We start from the raw sequence: 16468 nt of genomic DNA on the forward strand, positions 1-16468 counted from the left end.
GTGTAAAATTGCAGCCTGGCACATGTCTGTGGCTTCAGTGTATTTCATTTCTGGAAGAGGACCTCCTTGTACAGTGAGCTGCCGCAATTCAGTTCCTATTGAATCATCATTGCTCTCTTCCACAAGTCAAGCATTCACTTGCACAGTGAGGTTTCCAAACTCGCTGTCTTTCTCTGACCCTGTAATGTGTGTTTCATAAACTCCATGTGGTAACAGTGCCCAGTAGTCTGTTGATTCATGCAGAGAAAGATGGGTTTTTTTCTGCCGTAAAGGAGCTCCAAGAGCAATTGTTGATGTCTCTAAGTGGAAGCATCTAGGGGTCTGGTAATTGCTAGTTTTGATGTGCGTCTGGCAAAGCAGCATGTGCGAAAGTGTTTTTATAATGAAAGAGAGGACTTGAGAGAGGAAGACAGACACAGAGCACAGACAAAATATTAATCTTACAATAAAGATCTCATTCCCATGGAAACGCCCAAACCTCACAGTTGGCAACAGTTTCAAGTGAACATTGAATTAATTAAGAGTCTCGATGAAATCGGCACCGAGGAGCCGAAGGTGAAAGTGTAATTTTTCATAACATTAAAAATCTGATTTTAAAAATGTTATGGAGTTATCGAGCGTTTATTGGTCATATGACATGTGATGCCCTCACACAACAAAATATCAAGGCTTGTTACAGCTAGCGCGGTATCCTCAGGCTGCAGAGCAAAACACTGAATAATGCATGCAGAGCTGAACCAAGCAACCATCTCTCATTATCAGTGTTCGAAAAAATATGCAAATATATCCCCAATTGCTCAACTCTGCTTCAACATGAGTGACCATCATTAGTTTGGTTGTAGAGCGCTAACAACCAAAAATAAAACTAGAGTCCACTGAACAAATGTATCCCAAGACTCAAGCTGTGTCCCAAATGACATACTACTCACTATGCGCTAATACTGCGCACTGTACTATAGTGCCTAGTCTATGAATTTTAGAGGTAGTATCATCTAAAATGTACAAGACAGTGGTGAGACCAGCCATGCTGTATCATTTAGAGACAGTGTCACTGAGGAAGAGACAGGAGTCAGAGCTACTGGAGGTACCAGAGCTGAAGATGTTGAGGTTCTCTTTGGGAGTTACAAGGTTGGACAGGATTAGGAATGAGTACATCAGAGGGACAGCTCATGTTGGACATCTGGGGGGACAAAGTTAGGGAGGCCAGATTAAGATGGTTTGGACATGTCCAGAGGAGGGAGAGTGAGTATGTTGGTAGGAGAATGTTGGACATGGAGCTGCCAGGCAGGCAAGTGTTGAGGATGCAGAAGATAGGGATAGGTGGAGAGAGATGATTCACTGTGGTGACCCCTGAAGGGAAAAGCTAAAAGAAGATCATCTCAAATGGAACACAGCGTTTAAGCCATTTACCAGCTGACGATAAATGATGTCTAATGCACTTAATGCAATTATGCTATCTTTAGCAGAATACTGTGAATTTTTAAAATGTTGAAAGCATGGACTAATTTAAATGACATTTGTAAGATGTCCACCAGAGTGTCAGCCATATTGAAATTTGTTTCTCATCCAGCGCCATAAGCAAATCTGTGAGTGTTCAGTGCATGAAGTGTTCAACATTCCACACTTCATTTATTCACTTAAATAAGTGCATCATCCAGGTACTTGAAGTGCATTACATCTAGTTCAGTGTAAACACACTACTCACATTATTTATACTACACAATGGTTGTGCAGAACTCATAAAAGTTTAGTGTCCTAGTGTTGATCTTAAGGTCCAATTATGTACCTTACATTTTTGATATACTATATTTGTTTCCAGGTGAAAGACACATATTTAAAGTATTAAATATATACTGTATGCCCCAGTGGTACCATCCTGCCCCACCTTTATTTCTGAGTGTGAGGTCAGTAAAAACGTACACACATCTTACAGAATAAGACATTAAAAACTGAGACGAACATTAAAATGGCATTTTAAAATATTCCTTAGAAGCCAATTTATTCTCTAGAAACTCCCAAACACTGGAGACTAAACACTCATTCACACCTTGTAGCAACTTATCTTAGCCAATCCACCCACTGGCATGTTTTTTGGAGGTTATAGGAAACTAGAGAACCTTGAGGAAGCTCACAGAGGACATGCACACAACCCAAGCATGCACCAAAGCTCATGGCCATGTAGACTAATGCACTAATGCTACCCACTATGCCACTGTTCTGCTACACACTATAAACATCAACAACAAAAACAGATGGCAGGCTTCCTTCTAATACAGTTTATTGTATTAGTGATCACGGTGCAGTGAGAACAGCTTGACCAATGAATCCAATCAATGCAGGCAGAGACGGCTGAACAGAACGGACATTATGTGCTCTTGCTGTAACCTTGGACTCATCGAGACCGGGCTGAATGTCCGAACCAGTTAGGCATACGTTTGATTAAAAATCAGCAGTGCTTTAATAAAATACATTTCATAAAATTTCCCAATGCTTAATAACCACCGTCTATCACATAAAGTACAACCAGTCAGTCAAAATAGCACTTTGTCTGACAATAATCGCTCAAAAATAAATAAATAAATAAATAAAATACATCCTGCTGGTCTGTAATGCATTATTTAATATAAAGCTTATTGAAGTGTGCTGATAATGGTTTCAGATTCATCTGTGTTTTTCTTTGCATGTAATGTTCAGGTTGATCAATGTCTTTAATTCACCGGGTTGGATTCCCACCTCAGTGAAGCATTGCTGCTGGTTTACTGTTGAGAGGAACATTCTGTTTAACACATGGCAGAAAGACGGCTGATTTAAAACTAATTTTTCCACAGTGCTATTGATTTCTCAAATTTGTGTGGTTATAATCTTCAACATTAATATTGTGTGAACTGTTCATAAAGATGTAAACAGTATGATTTTCATAGAACATGGTCCACAACATTAAAGATCAAACAGAACTATAAAAAGTATAGCAGTGAAGAAAATGTAATTGGTTGGATGAGGAAGAAAAGCAGGTTCATGTTTAAATTTTCCGATAGGTTAGATTTCTGGATGTTATGTACAACTAACATTTTGTACAGAAAGTGATGCAATCTCTTTCTAGACACAGAATAAACCTTGTGTATAGGATAAAAAGACATTTCCCTGACAGGCCCTTCACTTTATGCTAATAGAATCACAGTTTGGGTGACAGTTCAGAAAGATGATAGATCACTCAGCAGGAGAGGTGTTTATGTGAGCTGGCTATCTTCACAATGAAATGCAAATAAGGACAGAGCAAATGAGTTCCCTGGTCAGAATTTTCCAAAGGCTTTTAGTTCCTTTGTCAGTTGTGGAAGAGCATATAAGACACAGATTAGCTCACTTGCTTCCAAACACATGTTTTAAATATTTTAATTATTCACCCTGATGTTGCAAGAGTTTGTGTAGATAAAGTACAGATGAAATTTGTATACTGTTTAGACTGGTTAGCCAAATACATAAATTTTTATGACATTTAATCGGAGAAAACATTCCCTGTCTTAGGTCAGTTAGGGTCACTACTTTATTTTAAGAATGTCAGAATAGTAGTAGAGAGCATTTTTTACATTTATTTTTAATTTATTTAATTAATTAATTTTCTTTTATATCATCACATTCCCAGTGGGTCAGAAGTTTACATATACTTGGTTGGTATTTAGTAACATTGCCTTTAAACCTTTTAGGTATCTTTCCACAAGCTTCTCACAATAGCTCGCTGGACTTTTGGCCCATTCCTCCAGACAGAACTGGTGCAACTGAGTCATTTATATTTCTGGCATTTGGGAGATACCCTTATCCAGAGCAACATACAATTTAGTTTATACAGCTGAGCAATTTAGGGTTAAGGGCCTTGCCCAGGGGCCCAGGTGGGGGACCTGGGATTTTTCAATCAGTTGTCTGAAACCTTGACCACTATGCTACCACATCAAGTGCTCACACATTCTTTTCTCAGTTCTACCCATGAATTAAGGTCAGGGTTTTAGAATGGCCACTCCAACACTTGTGCTTAAGCCATTCTCTAAAGCCACAACTTTGGAGGTATGCTTGGGGTCATAATCCATTTCATCATCTATGACTGAGCTTAATCTTCCTGGCTTTTGTTGCTTCAATATTTGCACATAATTTTTCATGTTTCTGAGTGGTATGATCACCATATGAGCCTATGGTGTTTATACTTGGGTGCTATAGTTTGTACAGATAAACGTTGTAATTTCAGGCATTTGGAAATTTCTCTGTTAAATTTCTCTAAGGACTTTTACTTTCTCATGAGGTTAAACAAAGAGGATTACGGCTTAAAATATACCCAAAGGGACAATTCCTATGGTCACCAATTAGACAGAAGGCAACTGTTTAACTATCATCTGGTTAACTGACGTCATTTTCTGGAATTTTCCAAGCTGTTTAAAGGAGCAGTTAATTTAAAGTGTGTAAATTGTGTTATAGCGAATTAAAAGTGAAACAATATGTCTGCAAACAATTGTTGGAAAAATTATTCACAAAATAGATGTCCTTGCCTCGACCACTGTCTGCTTATGCAATTGTTTTTGGTTGTGCTTGCAGAGTGGAGTAGCAGAAGCATACTCATTAGAATATTAGAAACATCTACACCTACTCTATTCTCTTTTTGGTATTTAAGCCTCATTACTACAAGTCTCTCTTTCATTAAAACTTTGCTAGAAGATAAATTTACTCTCATACAGTCATTTTTAATATTTTACACTAGTCCCTGGGACTACTGGTTTGAACAGTTATGGAAGAGCTCTGTCTGGTTGATAATAACAGAGATGAGAGACGTACCAAGTAGGTCTTTCGGGGTCTGGGAACTGTGTTCATGTTTACGCAAGGACAACAAATGTCAAAGCTCTTTCTCCAAATTCTTCCTTGGAGAGCACTGAGCCTCAGTGTGCTAATTTCAACAGGAAATCTCTAAATAAACCTCATATACAGAATCAGATAGAAGATCCAGAGAAGGGAGTCATTCATGGATTACAGCCAAAGCCTCAGACACAGGCGCACACACCTAAATTCTGCACTGGGAGAAACATGCAGATCTATTTCCCAAGGAGGGGCAATAAAAGGATTTGTTCTTGTGTTGTTAAATAGCTTCTCATGTTCTTAGTGGTTTAATAAGATTACAGTAGATTTTTTGCCTCAGCCTTTAAACAGGATATAAAATTTGTAATGCATGAAAAAAAACACACAAAGGTCTGGGGTTGGGTCTATTGATCAAAAGTAGGCATTATGGTATTTGAAAGCAGGCTGGAAACCAAATGCCTCCCTCATGCGAAACAGTGTAGAACTCGCACACAGATCTTTCTATTGCACGTTTTTAATTGCTTAAATGCTCAGTTTTAATTTGCAGTGCTTCTGTTGCATCTCCCCTAGTAGTGTAACAGGCTCGCTCCACTTGTTTCCTCACACCTGAGTCCTTTGTCCTATTTATATCATTCACAGTTATATCATAGTTTGGTTTGAAAATTCATTATGTCAAATACATACTGACTGTTATATAGACCTCTGACTATGAGAGGTTCTTCTGACATCATTTACATTTGCATTTCTGGCATTTGGCAATATACAAAAGTGTGTTGAAGTCTGTTTTAGTGAATACATCAACACTGGTTCAGCAGGTCACAGACTTAGGATACCATCAGCCTAAAAACTGTGTTGGGAGGAAATATAGCAATTTTTAAATTAAAATAAGAGCTAATTTAATTGTTTCAGGAAGATGCAAGTCTTTATCTGTTGTTTGTAGACAGTCAGTGGCTCAGCTGTTCAGACATCTAGGGGAAGTTCACTCCAGAACCTCTGTGCCAGAACAGAAAAGAGTCTTGACGTATACCTACCTCTTACCCTGAGAGATGGTGGAACCAGTCCAGTAGTGCTAGTAGATCTGGGAGAATGTGGTGCAGTGCGAGAAGTATTAAGATCTTTGAGGTAAGAGAGAGCTGGTCCATTTTTGGCTTTGTAGGCAACCATCAGTGCTTTGAATCTGATTTGCACAGCTACTCTAAGCTAGTGGCGAGAGCACAGCAGTGGGGTGGTGTGGGAGAAACTAGGCAGGTTGAAAACAAGTCATCCAGCTGCATTTTGGATCATTTGCAGTGGACGAATTGTGTTCAGACCTTCCAGTGGAGAGTTGCAGTAGTCTTGAAATGACCAGAGACTGAACAAGCACCTGAGCAGCCTGTGTGAATAAAAAAGGCAGAATCCTTCTGATGTTGTACAGATGAAGCCGAAATTTGCGTGTGACATTAAAAACATGGGAGGAAAAGGACAGTTGATTGTCCATGGTTACCTCAAGGTTGCAAGCAGTGGCTGAAGGGGAGATCACAAGATCCTGGGCTGGGGATGAATCACCTGGGATGACCAGCAGTTCAGTTTTGCTGGGATTAAGTTCAGCTGGTGAGCCATCATCCACAGTGATATGTCTGCCAGGCATGCTGAGATCCGAGCAGAAGATGAGTTGGGTGTCATCAGCATAGCAGTGGTATGAGAACCCATGTGAGGATAAAACTTTGCCAAGAGAGTGAGTATAGAGGGAGAAAATGAGAGGACCAAGTATTAAGCCTTGTTACCATCCAGGTAGGAAGCAAACCATTCCCATGCTGCTCCACGAATTCCAAGACTCCTGAGGGTGGACAAGAGAGTCTTGTGACTGACTTTGTCAAATGCTGCAGAAAGGTTGAGGAGGATGAGGACAGATGGCAGCTTGGCTGATCTAGCAGCATGTAGCTTCTGAGTGAAGGCCAAAAGAGCAGTCTCTGTGGAATGAAGCTAGACTGGTTTGGATCATGGAGGTTGTTCTGCAAGAGATAGACAAACAGTTGATTACAAACAATATGTTCAAGAATTTTAGAAAGAAAGGAGAGGAGTGATACCCCTGTAGTTGCTGGTGTGTGAGGGATCCAGAGCAGGTTTCTTCAGGATGGGAATAACCCTTGCTCTCTTGAAGGTAGTTGATGCATGATCAGATGCTATGGATCCATTGATGACTGTGGTGATGAAGGGCAGGAGGTCTTGTGAGATGGTCTGGAGAACAGTGGAAGGGATTGGATCCAACGGGCAGGGGGTAGGATTGCAAGACTGGATGATTTGTAGAATCTGCTGCTATGGTTGACAGATGCTACAATGAAGGAGTAGAGGAGTCCTGGCTGTGTAATTTAGGCTTGGTCTGGGCAGAGGCTATAGGTCTGGCAGATTTTAGCAATCTTCTCATTGTAAAAGGTGGTGATAACCAAGGAGCAGGACAAGAAGTCTTCCTGTGTTTAGTGGACAGAGCAGAGGAGGTCCATGGTTGAGGAAAGAGAGGAGAGGAACGTGTCTGTGGCTGAGTCCAAGGGTAGAGGAAAAGGAGTCAGGATCAGGTCAGATGAAAAAAGTGCAGGAAGCTACAGAGGAAGGGGAGATAAAGTGAAGGTTTCGGCGGATGAGAGAGATGCTGGGAGTTACGTTTATGTAGGACAGGAAGAGTGATAGTGAAGGGTAGCAGGTGATGATTGGAGATGTGAAGTGGGGTAGCAGTCATGTCTGTAGCTGGGGAAGGACAGGTGAAGACCAGATCCAGGATGTTTCTCCCCTTGTGTGTGGGAGGGCAGCTGTTGAATGATAAGGAGAATGAATTCAGAAGAGCCAGAAGGCAAAAAGACTAAAGCTTGTCAGAGGGGAGGTTAAAATCACCAAGGACTGTCAGAGGGGTGCTGTCAGAAGGTAGGGCAGTGAGGAGTGTGTCCATTTCTTCCATGAAGTTTCCAGGAGGGGTGGTGGATAATGATGATGTTGATTGGAGAGGTAACTGAAACTGCATGGAGTTCAAAAGAAGAGATGATTGGATGAGACAAGGTGAGAGGTGTGAAACACTATCTACGTGACAACAGCAGACCTGTACCACCACCCCTGCCTGATTCTCGTGGTGAGTGAGAGAAAGCATAGGCAGAGGATAAAGCTGTGTTCTGTGGGTATATCCAGGTCTCGGTTAGCGCCAGAGTAGTGGAAGGCTAAAGTTGATATGAAATCAGCCTTCCTTACAGCAGATTGGCAATTCCAGCACCCACCTACCACCACTGTTTGAGACTGAGACAACAGAAGAGGGTAGATGAGGTTACTTTAAATGTGACCTCTGATCCATGGATGAGAGTGCCTGTGTCTGGAAGAGGTGACTACAGAGATGAGTTTGAGGCACATGTCTGTGGTCTAGTCAAAGTGAGATTAAATATGATTTAAGAACATAACAGAACAAGAACAGAATAAGTGTCTGTCACACCTTCAATGTAAAGTAGTAAGCCCTGCCCACAATTCAAACCTTAAAGAAGACTGAAACTTGTTTAATCACCTGAGAGAACTAATAAGCATAGACCAACACTATAGGATCAACAAGCTATACAGTTCAAATAACACAACTCTAGAACCAACTAAGTTAACCAGATAGAACACAAAAGTCAGGATCCTACCTTACCAGGTAAAGGACTAAAACACACAAAAGAACATAGCATTTGAGATTTTTTTAAAGCAAGCCAGAATTTCTTTGTGAAAATGCTACATTGTGCTGTTGGGTTTCAGAATCAGTGATAATTGGTCTGAGGCGCTCTGTTTTTGCAGAACTGCCTTGTTAACGCAGAACTTACCAGGTTTAGCTTACTAGTTAGTTTAAATTGCTTTAACAAACCTCAGATTTACACCAAGAAACTAGCTAATTAACTCTCGAACATTAGGTCAGGTTGTTAATAAAGAGTTGCCTATGAAGCACTTCCTGTGTTTCAGCAGTAATCCATAATAATAGGCGAATAACATGTAAGCTAATGCCAATCTGATTCCAAAATAATGTTCTTGATTGATTTTTCGGTCAGATTATTAGCACATAGCAACAGGTTGCCGAGCGAGACTGGTCTTTTTGCTCTGAATTTCTGCTGGATCTCTTTTTGTGTACAACCTCTGAAATGGTGTATAGACAGGGTAAATTTGACAAATATATGGCTCTCTAGATGATGGCTCTGTAATTAGATGTGAGTGTTATTGAGTGGTCACTTGTGAAGCTGGACAGGACATTCTAGTTGCAGTATCTGTTTCTGGATCTGATTCTTTGATTGTGTTGTCTGCTCGCTCTCTTGCCATTTTCAGGCTTTTAATATCTTCACTTACTCACCGTGTGAAACTACTATCTCTATGCACTATGCTTATCCTTCTTTCTGTCACTGTTTGTCTGTGTGTGTGTTCATTATTTCAGTGCTATGAGTATATTTGCACATATAACTTGTTGGTTATATATTAATAATATTTTTCTGCATTTATATTCATATCTGTATAGTCTGTGTTCTATAAATATAAAATATTCCCCCCCTATACCCCCCCCCCCTCTAGGCAATTCACTCTGTTAGTTGGCATCATGAGGGACGGCAGTTCATGTGCAGTCACTCTGATGGAAGTCTCACCATGTGGAACCTGAGAAACACAGCCAAACCCTTCCAAGTCACCTTCCCTCATGGTGAAGCACCACTTTCACAAACTAAACATCACCTTCTGATCCTATATTCACAGCTTTTCTCTATTGCTTAAACACATTTCTGGGAATCTCTCTGTCACACATTTCAAAACTACATGTGCAACTTGGAGATCCTTATCCCCCTCAGACTAAAACAATTTCCACCAAAATACAACACACACTCAACATAACATTACAACACACCTTGTTTTAACAATGTACATTAGAACACATTGCCTACATAAAATACCGGCATATTATCTACATTGAGAACCTATTAATTACATTATTCAGAGTACATTATGTATGTCTGGTGCTTTTAAGTAAAAAAACAGACAAGCAGCCAAGTTCATGATTGAATAAAGTCACCGCTTCATTTTTAACTTCTAACAGCCACATACAATGCAAGAATCCTCCTTTCTGTTTTATATGATGTCATCTAATAATGTGACATCATTTTTCATTGGCTCGATACTTCGATTAGTCAGTAGGCTATTAGGATTATGTCTCATTTATTTAGAGAGTGGAGTCATACTAGGATTATACACCACACACACACACACACAAACACACACACCCTTTAGCTAAAGCTGACAAACGTGAATCATCTCCCAGCAGTATAAGAATCTGGAGTCCACCCCCTCACCAAGAACCTGAGCTGGAGGACAGGGAGTCGGTGTGTGTTTTGAGGTGGAGTGTATGCGAGACAGCTGGGAGCAGGTAATTTTCAGATGCACTGACACTCCTCTTTCTCTTCCCCCTGGCCATCATGGTATTTTAGGTAAATCTCAGAGAGATGGCAGAAAAGAATCATGTAAGCCAATTCTCAAGGTGGAGTACAAGACCTGCAGGAACAGGTAAACACCAAGTCACACACAGACCTGCATGCTGCTACTGTACCATATCAGTAGGCTTGCTCCAGTAGTCCAAAACAATGTCTTACTGATAGCTCCAAAAGAAAAGCACAGCTCTATACAAACAGACTGAAAATTCAGGCAAGAGTTCTACTTTTATTTATAGAGTCACTGCTTCTTATAGAATGCACATCTCTGCTGTTGTCTTCAGAAAATAATAATCCTATTCATTTTCAAAATCATAGCTGGGATTTTTTTTTCAATTTCTAAATGAATGTTCTCCATCTTCACAGAAAATCATGCAGGTTTTATAATGAAATTATTTTTGAAGGACACCGATTTAACTGGCAGCAGTACAGTGAGAGCTTTGGAGGAGATAATAGTGTGTCCAGTGAACTTTTCAAATGATATTAGCTCACTATTGTTGTCAGCTGTAAACACTGTTCTTTTGTAAGAGAAACTTGAACACGACGTTTCAGAAAGAAGTGAAGCAGTGAAGTAGTTGAGGAACAGTAGAAGGAAAAATAATTTATCTTCTGCGAATTGCTGTGTTGTTAATTTTGTAAATGAAATCCAGCTCATTCTTTCAGGAGCTCTGTGGTTTGACAGTGTTTTCCAGTGTGTGACAGGGTTCTGGTCTAGACTATTATCCTTTTTCAGTTCAGTAAAATCTAATTAGAGATATAGATACGGATATTTGGATCATGGGGACGAGTTAGAGGTCTAGCGCAATTTAGAAATTGCGGGTTTCTACTTAAAGCTTACATCAATCTTGTACATGATATTTACTATTAATTACTGTTACTATTAATATAGTGAGTCATTGATCAAATGCATATATAAAAAGAATGTTATTTTCCAAAACTGTTACCGTGTATGAGACCACAGACATCTTTCCACATCAGCAGAAATAACATAATAATAATAACATAATTTCGATAAGACATCATGTTCCTTGTCATGCTCCCTTTCCCTTTCTTCTCAATCCTTGTTTCCACATGTTGTATTATAAATTGAAAAAAATAAATCAAAAAACAGGATGCCTTATACAGCTCAGATAAATGTTTCAGAAATGAAAAAGTAATTCTAAAACATAATTCTTTATTCAGAATAAATGGTTTAAGCATCATAACTGAAGCTTAAGGATCATTGATACCTTTGATGGCTTTACATCATGAAAAGTTTGATTTGTGCAGAGCCATTTCTTCTGACCGTGTACTAAAAAATCACAAGCTTGCTCACTATACACTGCACACATGGCAGCACATGCTTTAGCAGCCGATGAATCATGGGATATATTGTTAATGGGTGTCCATGGGGGGATTTATGCCTGCACATAGCGAGAGGCAGATGTATCTGCCTCCTACTCGATATTCTTCCTGCTGTTTTATTTTGTCACAAGACAGTTAAAACTCCCAATGCATGTTTTTCTGTCTCAGGAGACAAATATAAGCAGCATTTTCTTTCATCACTGGCTTATTCTGATGCAAGCTAGAAAACAGTGAAGTCTCCCTCCTCTGCTTTAACAGCTTATGTGATTGTGTGATTTACTCTCTCTGTAAAAGGTGTGGTTTTACTTTTAAAAGAACGTCTCAGATGTCTGAGTGGTAAAAGCTTTTTAGATTTGGGTTTAACCTCAAATTTAACTGGGTGTCCGTGTGCTGTGGGAAATGTCAAGCTTGGTATCAGGGAGCTTTATAAGTTCAGCCCGTAGTTATATTATATTGAGAGAAGGCACTTACAGATAAGATGAGCTTGGTGAGTGTGTTTTAATGAGGTTTCAGACTTGGTTGTGGTTCTTCCTACAGATTTTCAGCTCAGGGTCGCATTCAGGGCGTAGAATGTCACAGTGAGGAGCTTTTTTGACTGCTGCTGTGAGGAAGTGTATTGTTTTTGTCCGTGTGTGTGTGTGTGTGTTTTGTGTGAACCAGCAAATTCAGACTAGCATATGTCGGCATGAGTCGACTGTACTAATGGTATCAATTACTCACTTAAATCCCTGTCACATTTAATGAGGCAGAGGCGTTTCAGCAGCACTGAGAGCTGAGCCAGGGAGACAGACGTCACCAAATACTGTCTCTGTTGTGCAGTAAATGATGACAAGAGTTAACTACACTATAAGAACACACACCCACTGGCCACTTTAATAGAAACACCTGTACTGTACTCTCTAATCTTCCGATCATGTCATGGCAGCACATTGCACAAAATAATATAGATACAGGTCAAGCGCTTCGGTTAATGCTTATGGTTCTTTTCCTGGAACTTTAATACAAACAATGGTGTGAAATACACACACACAAAAAAAAACATCCAGCAAGCAGCAGTTCTCTGGGTGAAAACACTTCGTTGATGAGAGAGAACCGAGAATAGCCAGACTGCTTGGAGCTCACTGGAAGCTTATGGTAACTCAATAATCTGGACCTGTATCTATATTATTTTGTGCAGTGTGCTGCTGTCACATGATTGGATAATACTTGTGTACAGGTGTACACATGTTCTTATTAAAGTCACAAGTGGGTGTGTATTGTCATAGTACACTATCTTATCTCTTTACAATTGTGGTGAGCAGAAAAGCAACTCAAACCACTAAGGCAGACGAGCAACAACAGCTAGAACATCGAGTTAGAACTTCGGATTCTGCTCTTATCAGTGAAGAAATATTCAATGTCTTTCTGATATAGAGTATATTCTTAAACATATCCTGAGATTATCACAGTGTGTGTGCGTGCCAGGTGATCAGCAGTTTCTGAAATACTCCAAACAGCCTGTATGGCATTGTTAAAGTACACTGACATCACTTTCGGCTGATGTGATAACTTCCTGATGCTCTTGACCTGTAACTGCACGATTTTATGCATTGCTCTGCTGCCACTTGATTTGCTAATTAGATAATTTTCTATGTATGTTCCTATTTGTACGAATATAAAGAAATTGTCATTCTAAATCAAACAACCTTTCATTTGTTCACTTTTCCTGTTCTTTTCTCTTTAAACAGTGAGCCTTTTGTCATCTTCTCTGGAGGTTTATCGTATGATAAAGCAGGCAGGAGGCCCACTCTGACCATCATGCATGGCAAAGCCATCACAGTGCTGGAAATGGACCATCCTATAGTGGAGTTCCTCGTGCTCTGCGAAACACCTTATCTCAATGGTGATACGCGCACACACACACACACACATTTTTCTCTTCTGCTGAATTACAGAGTTCTTTCCTGTGTGTCCTCTTTGGACTAATTATATTCCTTTCTTCTTGAACAGAACTGTCTTAATTTAACTGGATTGATTTCATCAAAGTTTTTTTTATTCGTTTTCATCCTGTTTGAAATGCTTGGCTCTGGAAAGACATTTGTTAATGGATTATAGAAATGGAAATAATCACAGGCACAAACAGAAGCCGGAATAGTAATTATCTGTAATGGGATGAAGCACAGAAAACTTATTTTGCAGACTTTACGTAAAAATATTTATTAGCAGCTTTCTAATTACCTCAGGTTATTTTCCAATGGCATCATAAAGTGAGATTTACTGAGATTGCTCAATAAAAAAAAGCATTTCCAAAGCATCGCTAAAAATTTCAAAGAACTCAAATCTAGTGTAATGTAACAACAACAGACATCACCAAACCCCCGGAGTGTCTTTAGCACCTGCACTGTTAAATGAACTCTTAAAATGTTTAATTTTGGCCAGCTGGACTTGTACATGCACTGTAGTTGTTCTCTGAATACTAGATGTTGCTTTGCTGTCCTGATGAGTCATTCTGAAGAACCACAGGAAGTCCTGACACATGCTGTTTGAGAATAGGACATTTTGAGGATGCCATGCACTGTGTTCCAAACCAGTGGAGCATGCGATAAAAATGTTTCCAATTCATTAGACCCAAATCTAGCTTCAAGTGTCCTCAAAGAAGCGATTGATCGAGGTGGGCCTGGTATCTAATGAAGAGTGGACGTTGTTAGGTAATGTGACTGGATTCATAAGTGATTTTCATGTGTTGCTGGAGATGGAAAAGCAGAGCTGAGGTATCTGGGAACATTTGTAAAAGTACAATTTCACTTAAATATTCATTAGGGATTGTGAGAAGAAATGAATGCTTGTAATTAATTATACTGAGGAAGTAAAAGGAAATATCATTCCCCATCCACATGCAATAAACATCTTTGCATGTGTTTAATAACAATAATAACAGTGTAAGGCCTGGGACTGCATCGTAATAGAAAACTCAGCAAGACCTGTAAGAACCTGCTGTGTCATAAAAATCACAGAGTCACAATCATCACTGGTAAACGCACACAGGAGCACACAGACTGAGGAACTTTACTGAAGTGCTGCGCTTTTCCCATTTTCTTCACTTCTTTTGATTGGGGACAAACTAAAAGTAAGAAGTGACTAGAAATTGCAAAGGAGACGAAGTGTGATTCATGATTACGGTTGAAGTGGCTGAGTGGGCTTTGAGTACTTCAGGCATTTTAAGTACTTGAGTCATGTTGCACTTAACACACCAGCCTTCCCCCCCCCCGTCGATTTCAGTGGCTCAACTTGTTAGCAGACTTTCTCTGAGGGGATTCAATTACATGGAAGACACCATTATGTAGGACATGAGTGTGATGTGTAATGTAAAATAAAAAGATTAGAAAGAAATAGTAACCTAGAAGGGATGATATTATTTGAGCAAGGTGGAAAGTTTTGTCGATTTTATGGTGTTCAGATGCTGTTTAGGTGAGGTGGAGCATTTCTAGAGCAAAGCATGACCGTTTCTTTAAACTATCAAGGCTTTCAACAACATTTTTGTGCTTGCAGAGGTGCAGGAGCCATACGCAGTGGTTGTGCTACTGGAAAAGGACTTCATCGTGGTTGATCTTACACAAAGCAAGTAGGTACACACACACACAGCATCTCTCACCACCCGTGTGAGATTGACGTGGGTGTGATTGACATGTTGATAAAGAACCACAGAGCAACGCATGATCGCAAGTGTGCGTGCCAGTTCATCAAGTTCATCCGTCGCTCAGCATCAGCCCCAGGTGTCAATTAAACATGCTGTTATTATAAGACGGAGACAAGGTCAACCCAGCGCATATGCTGTTTTAAGTCGCACTCTAGAGATGCCCAGCATCAGCTGTTCATTTTGCTGCAAAGCCACATAAACATTTGAGACTCTTTTAGTAAGAAAATGTCTGAAAATGTTTCAAGAGAAAGTCTGTGAGTTTCCTTTTACTCCACTGTTGCAGAGAAATAATTACTTCCTCAAACTAACTTTGACTTAATCCCTTTTTTGTTCATGTGTATATTCGAGCTCTAGGGAACGTAAATCCATGGCTTCTTTCTAATTAGGTTAATGGTGGTCTTGTGGGTGTAGTGTGTAGTACTAACCCAAGTGTGAATAATTAACATTTTTTCCATTGTGCCCATGAACTTCACCGGAATTTCTCTCACTTCTGTGAAAATATATAGATATTCTTGCTTATATCTTATTTGAATTTTACCATCACAAGGCTGGTGTTGATTGTCTCTGCAACATGCTTTGATATAATGCAGGCATTCAGTCACATTTTAAGTAATTTATAATCGTCGTTAATTGGAGCTCTGATATAATCGTGGTGTGTTGAATATTTTGCATCTTTTACCAGTTTCCCTATTTTTGAGAACCCCTACCCCATGGACATCCACGAGTCTCCGGTCACGTGCACAGCGTATTTTGCCGATTGTCCACCTGACATCATCCCTGTGCTGTACTCCATAGGAGCAAAACACAAAAAGACTGGCTACAGCCATAAGGTAACTGAGCTTTATTTACTTACAGAGCTATTTCTACTCTGTCAGGTACTGGTGAATAACCCTCTAACACCTCACAGATCAGTCATCTGATTTGTGAACTCATTATAATTTGTATTGAATTCAGCTCTGAATAGTGGCCCTCATGCCTTGTTTTTGCATGTGCACTATTATCCTGAAAAATAGAGGTATTAAGGTTTACACCGCATTCAGGATCTGGAACAATAAAGGTTTAAATGCGACCATCTATATAGAGTATGATGCTTGTACAGCATTTTGTTTTTGGGTTGAAGTGAGCAAATTGAAAAGTTCAGTTTATTTTAATTCAGTGTTATTTGTATAGT

At 39.7% G+C, this 16468-nt stretch overlaps 1 protein-coding gene across 8 annotated transcripts in view; it reads left to right on the forward strand.

Moving 5' to 3' along the window:
• Positions 1-16468, forward strand: part of stxbp5l (syntaxin binding protein 5L) — a 125311-nt gene that overhangs the window by 75669 nt on the left and 33174 nt on the right. For all 8 annotated transcript variants that reach the window (XM_058392513.1, XM_058392515.1, XM_058392518.1 and 5 more), the window contains exons 8-12: positions 9376-9499; positions 10278-10353; positions 13349-13503; positions 15150-15222; positions 15980-16127. In XM_058392513.1, the coding sequence (XP_058248496.1) occupies positions 9376-9499; positions 10278-10353; positions 13349-13503; positions 15150-15222; positions 15980-16127 (576 nt within the window). The remainder of the gene's footprint in view (positions 1-9375; positions 9500-10277; positions 10354-13348; positions 13504-15149; positions 15223-15979; positions 16128-16468) is intronic.

The sequence above is a fragment of the Hemibagrus wyckioides genome, linkage group LG06 (assembly GCF_019097595.1).
Source record: "Hemibagrus wyckioides isolate EC202008001 linkage group LG06, SWU_Hwy_1.0, whole genome shotgun sequence".
In the NCBI taxonomy this organism is placed as follows: domain Eukaryota; kingdom Metazoa; phylum Chordata; class Actinopteri; order Siluriformes; family Bagridae; genus Hemibagrus; species Hemibagrus wyckioides.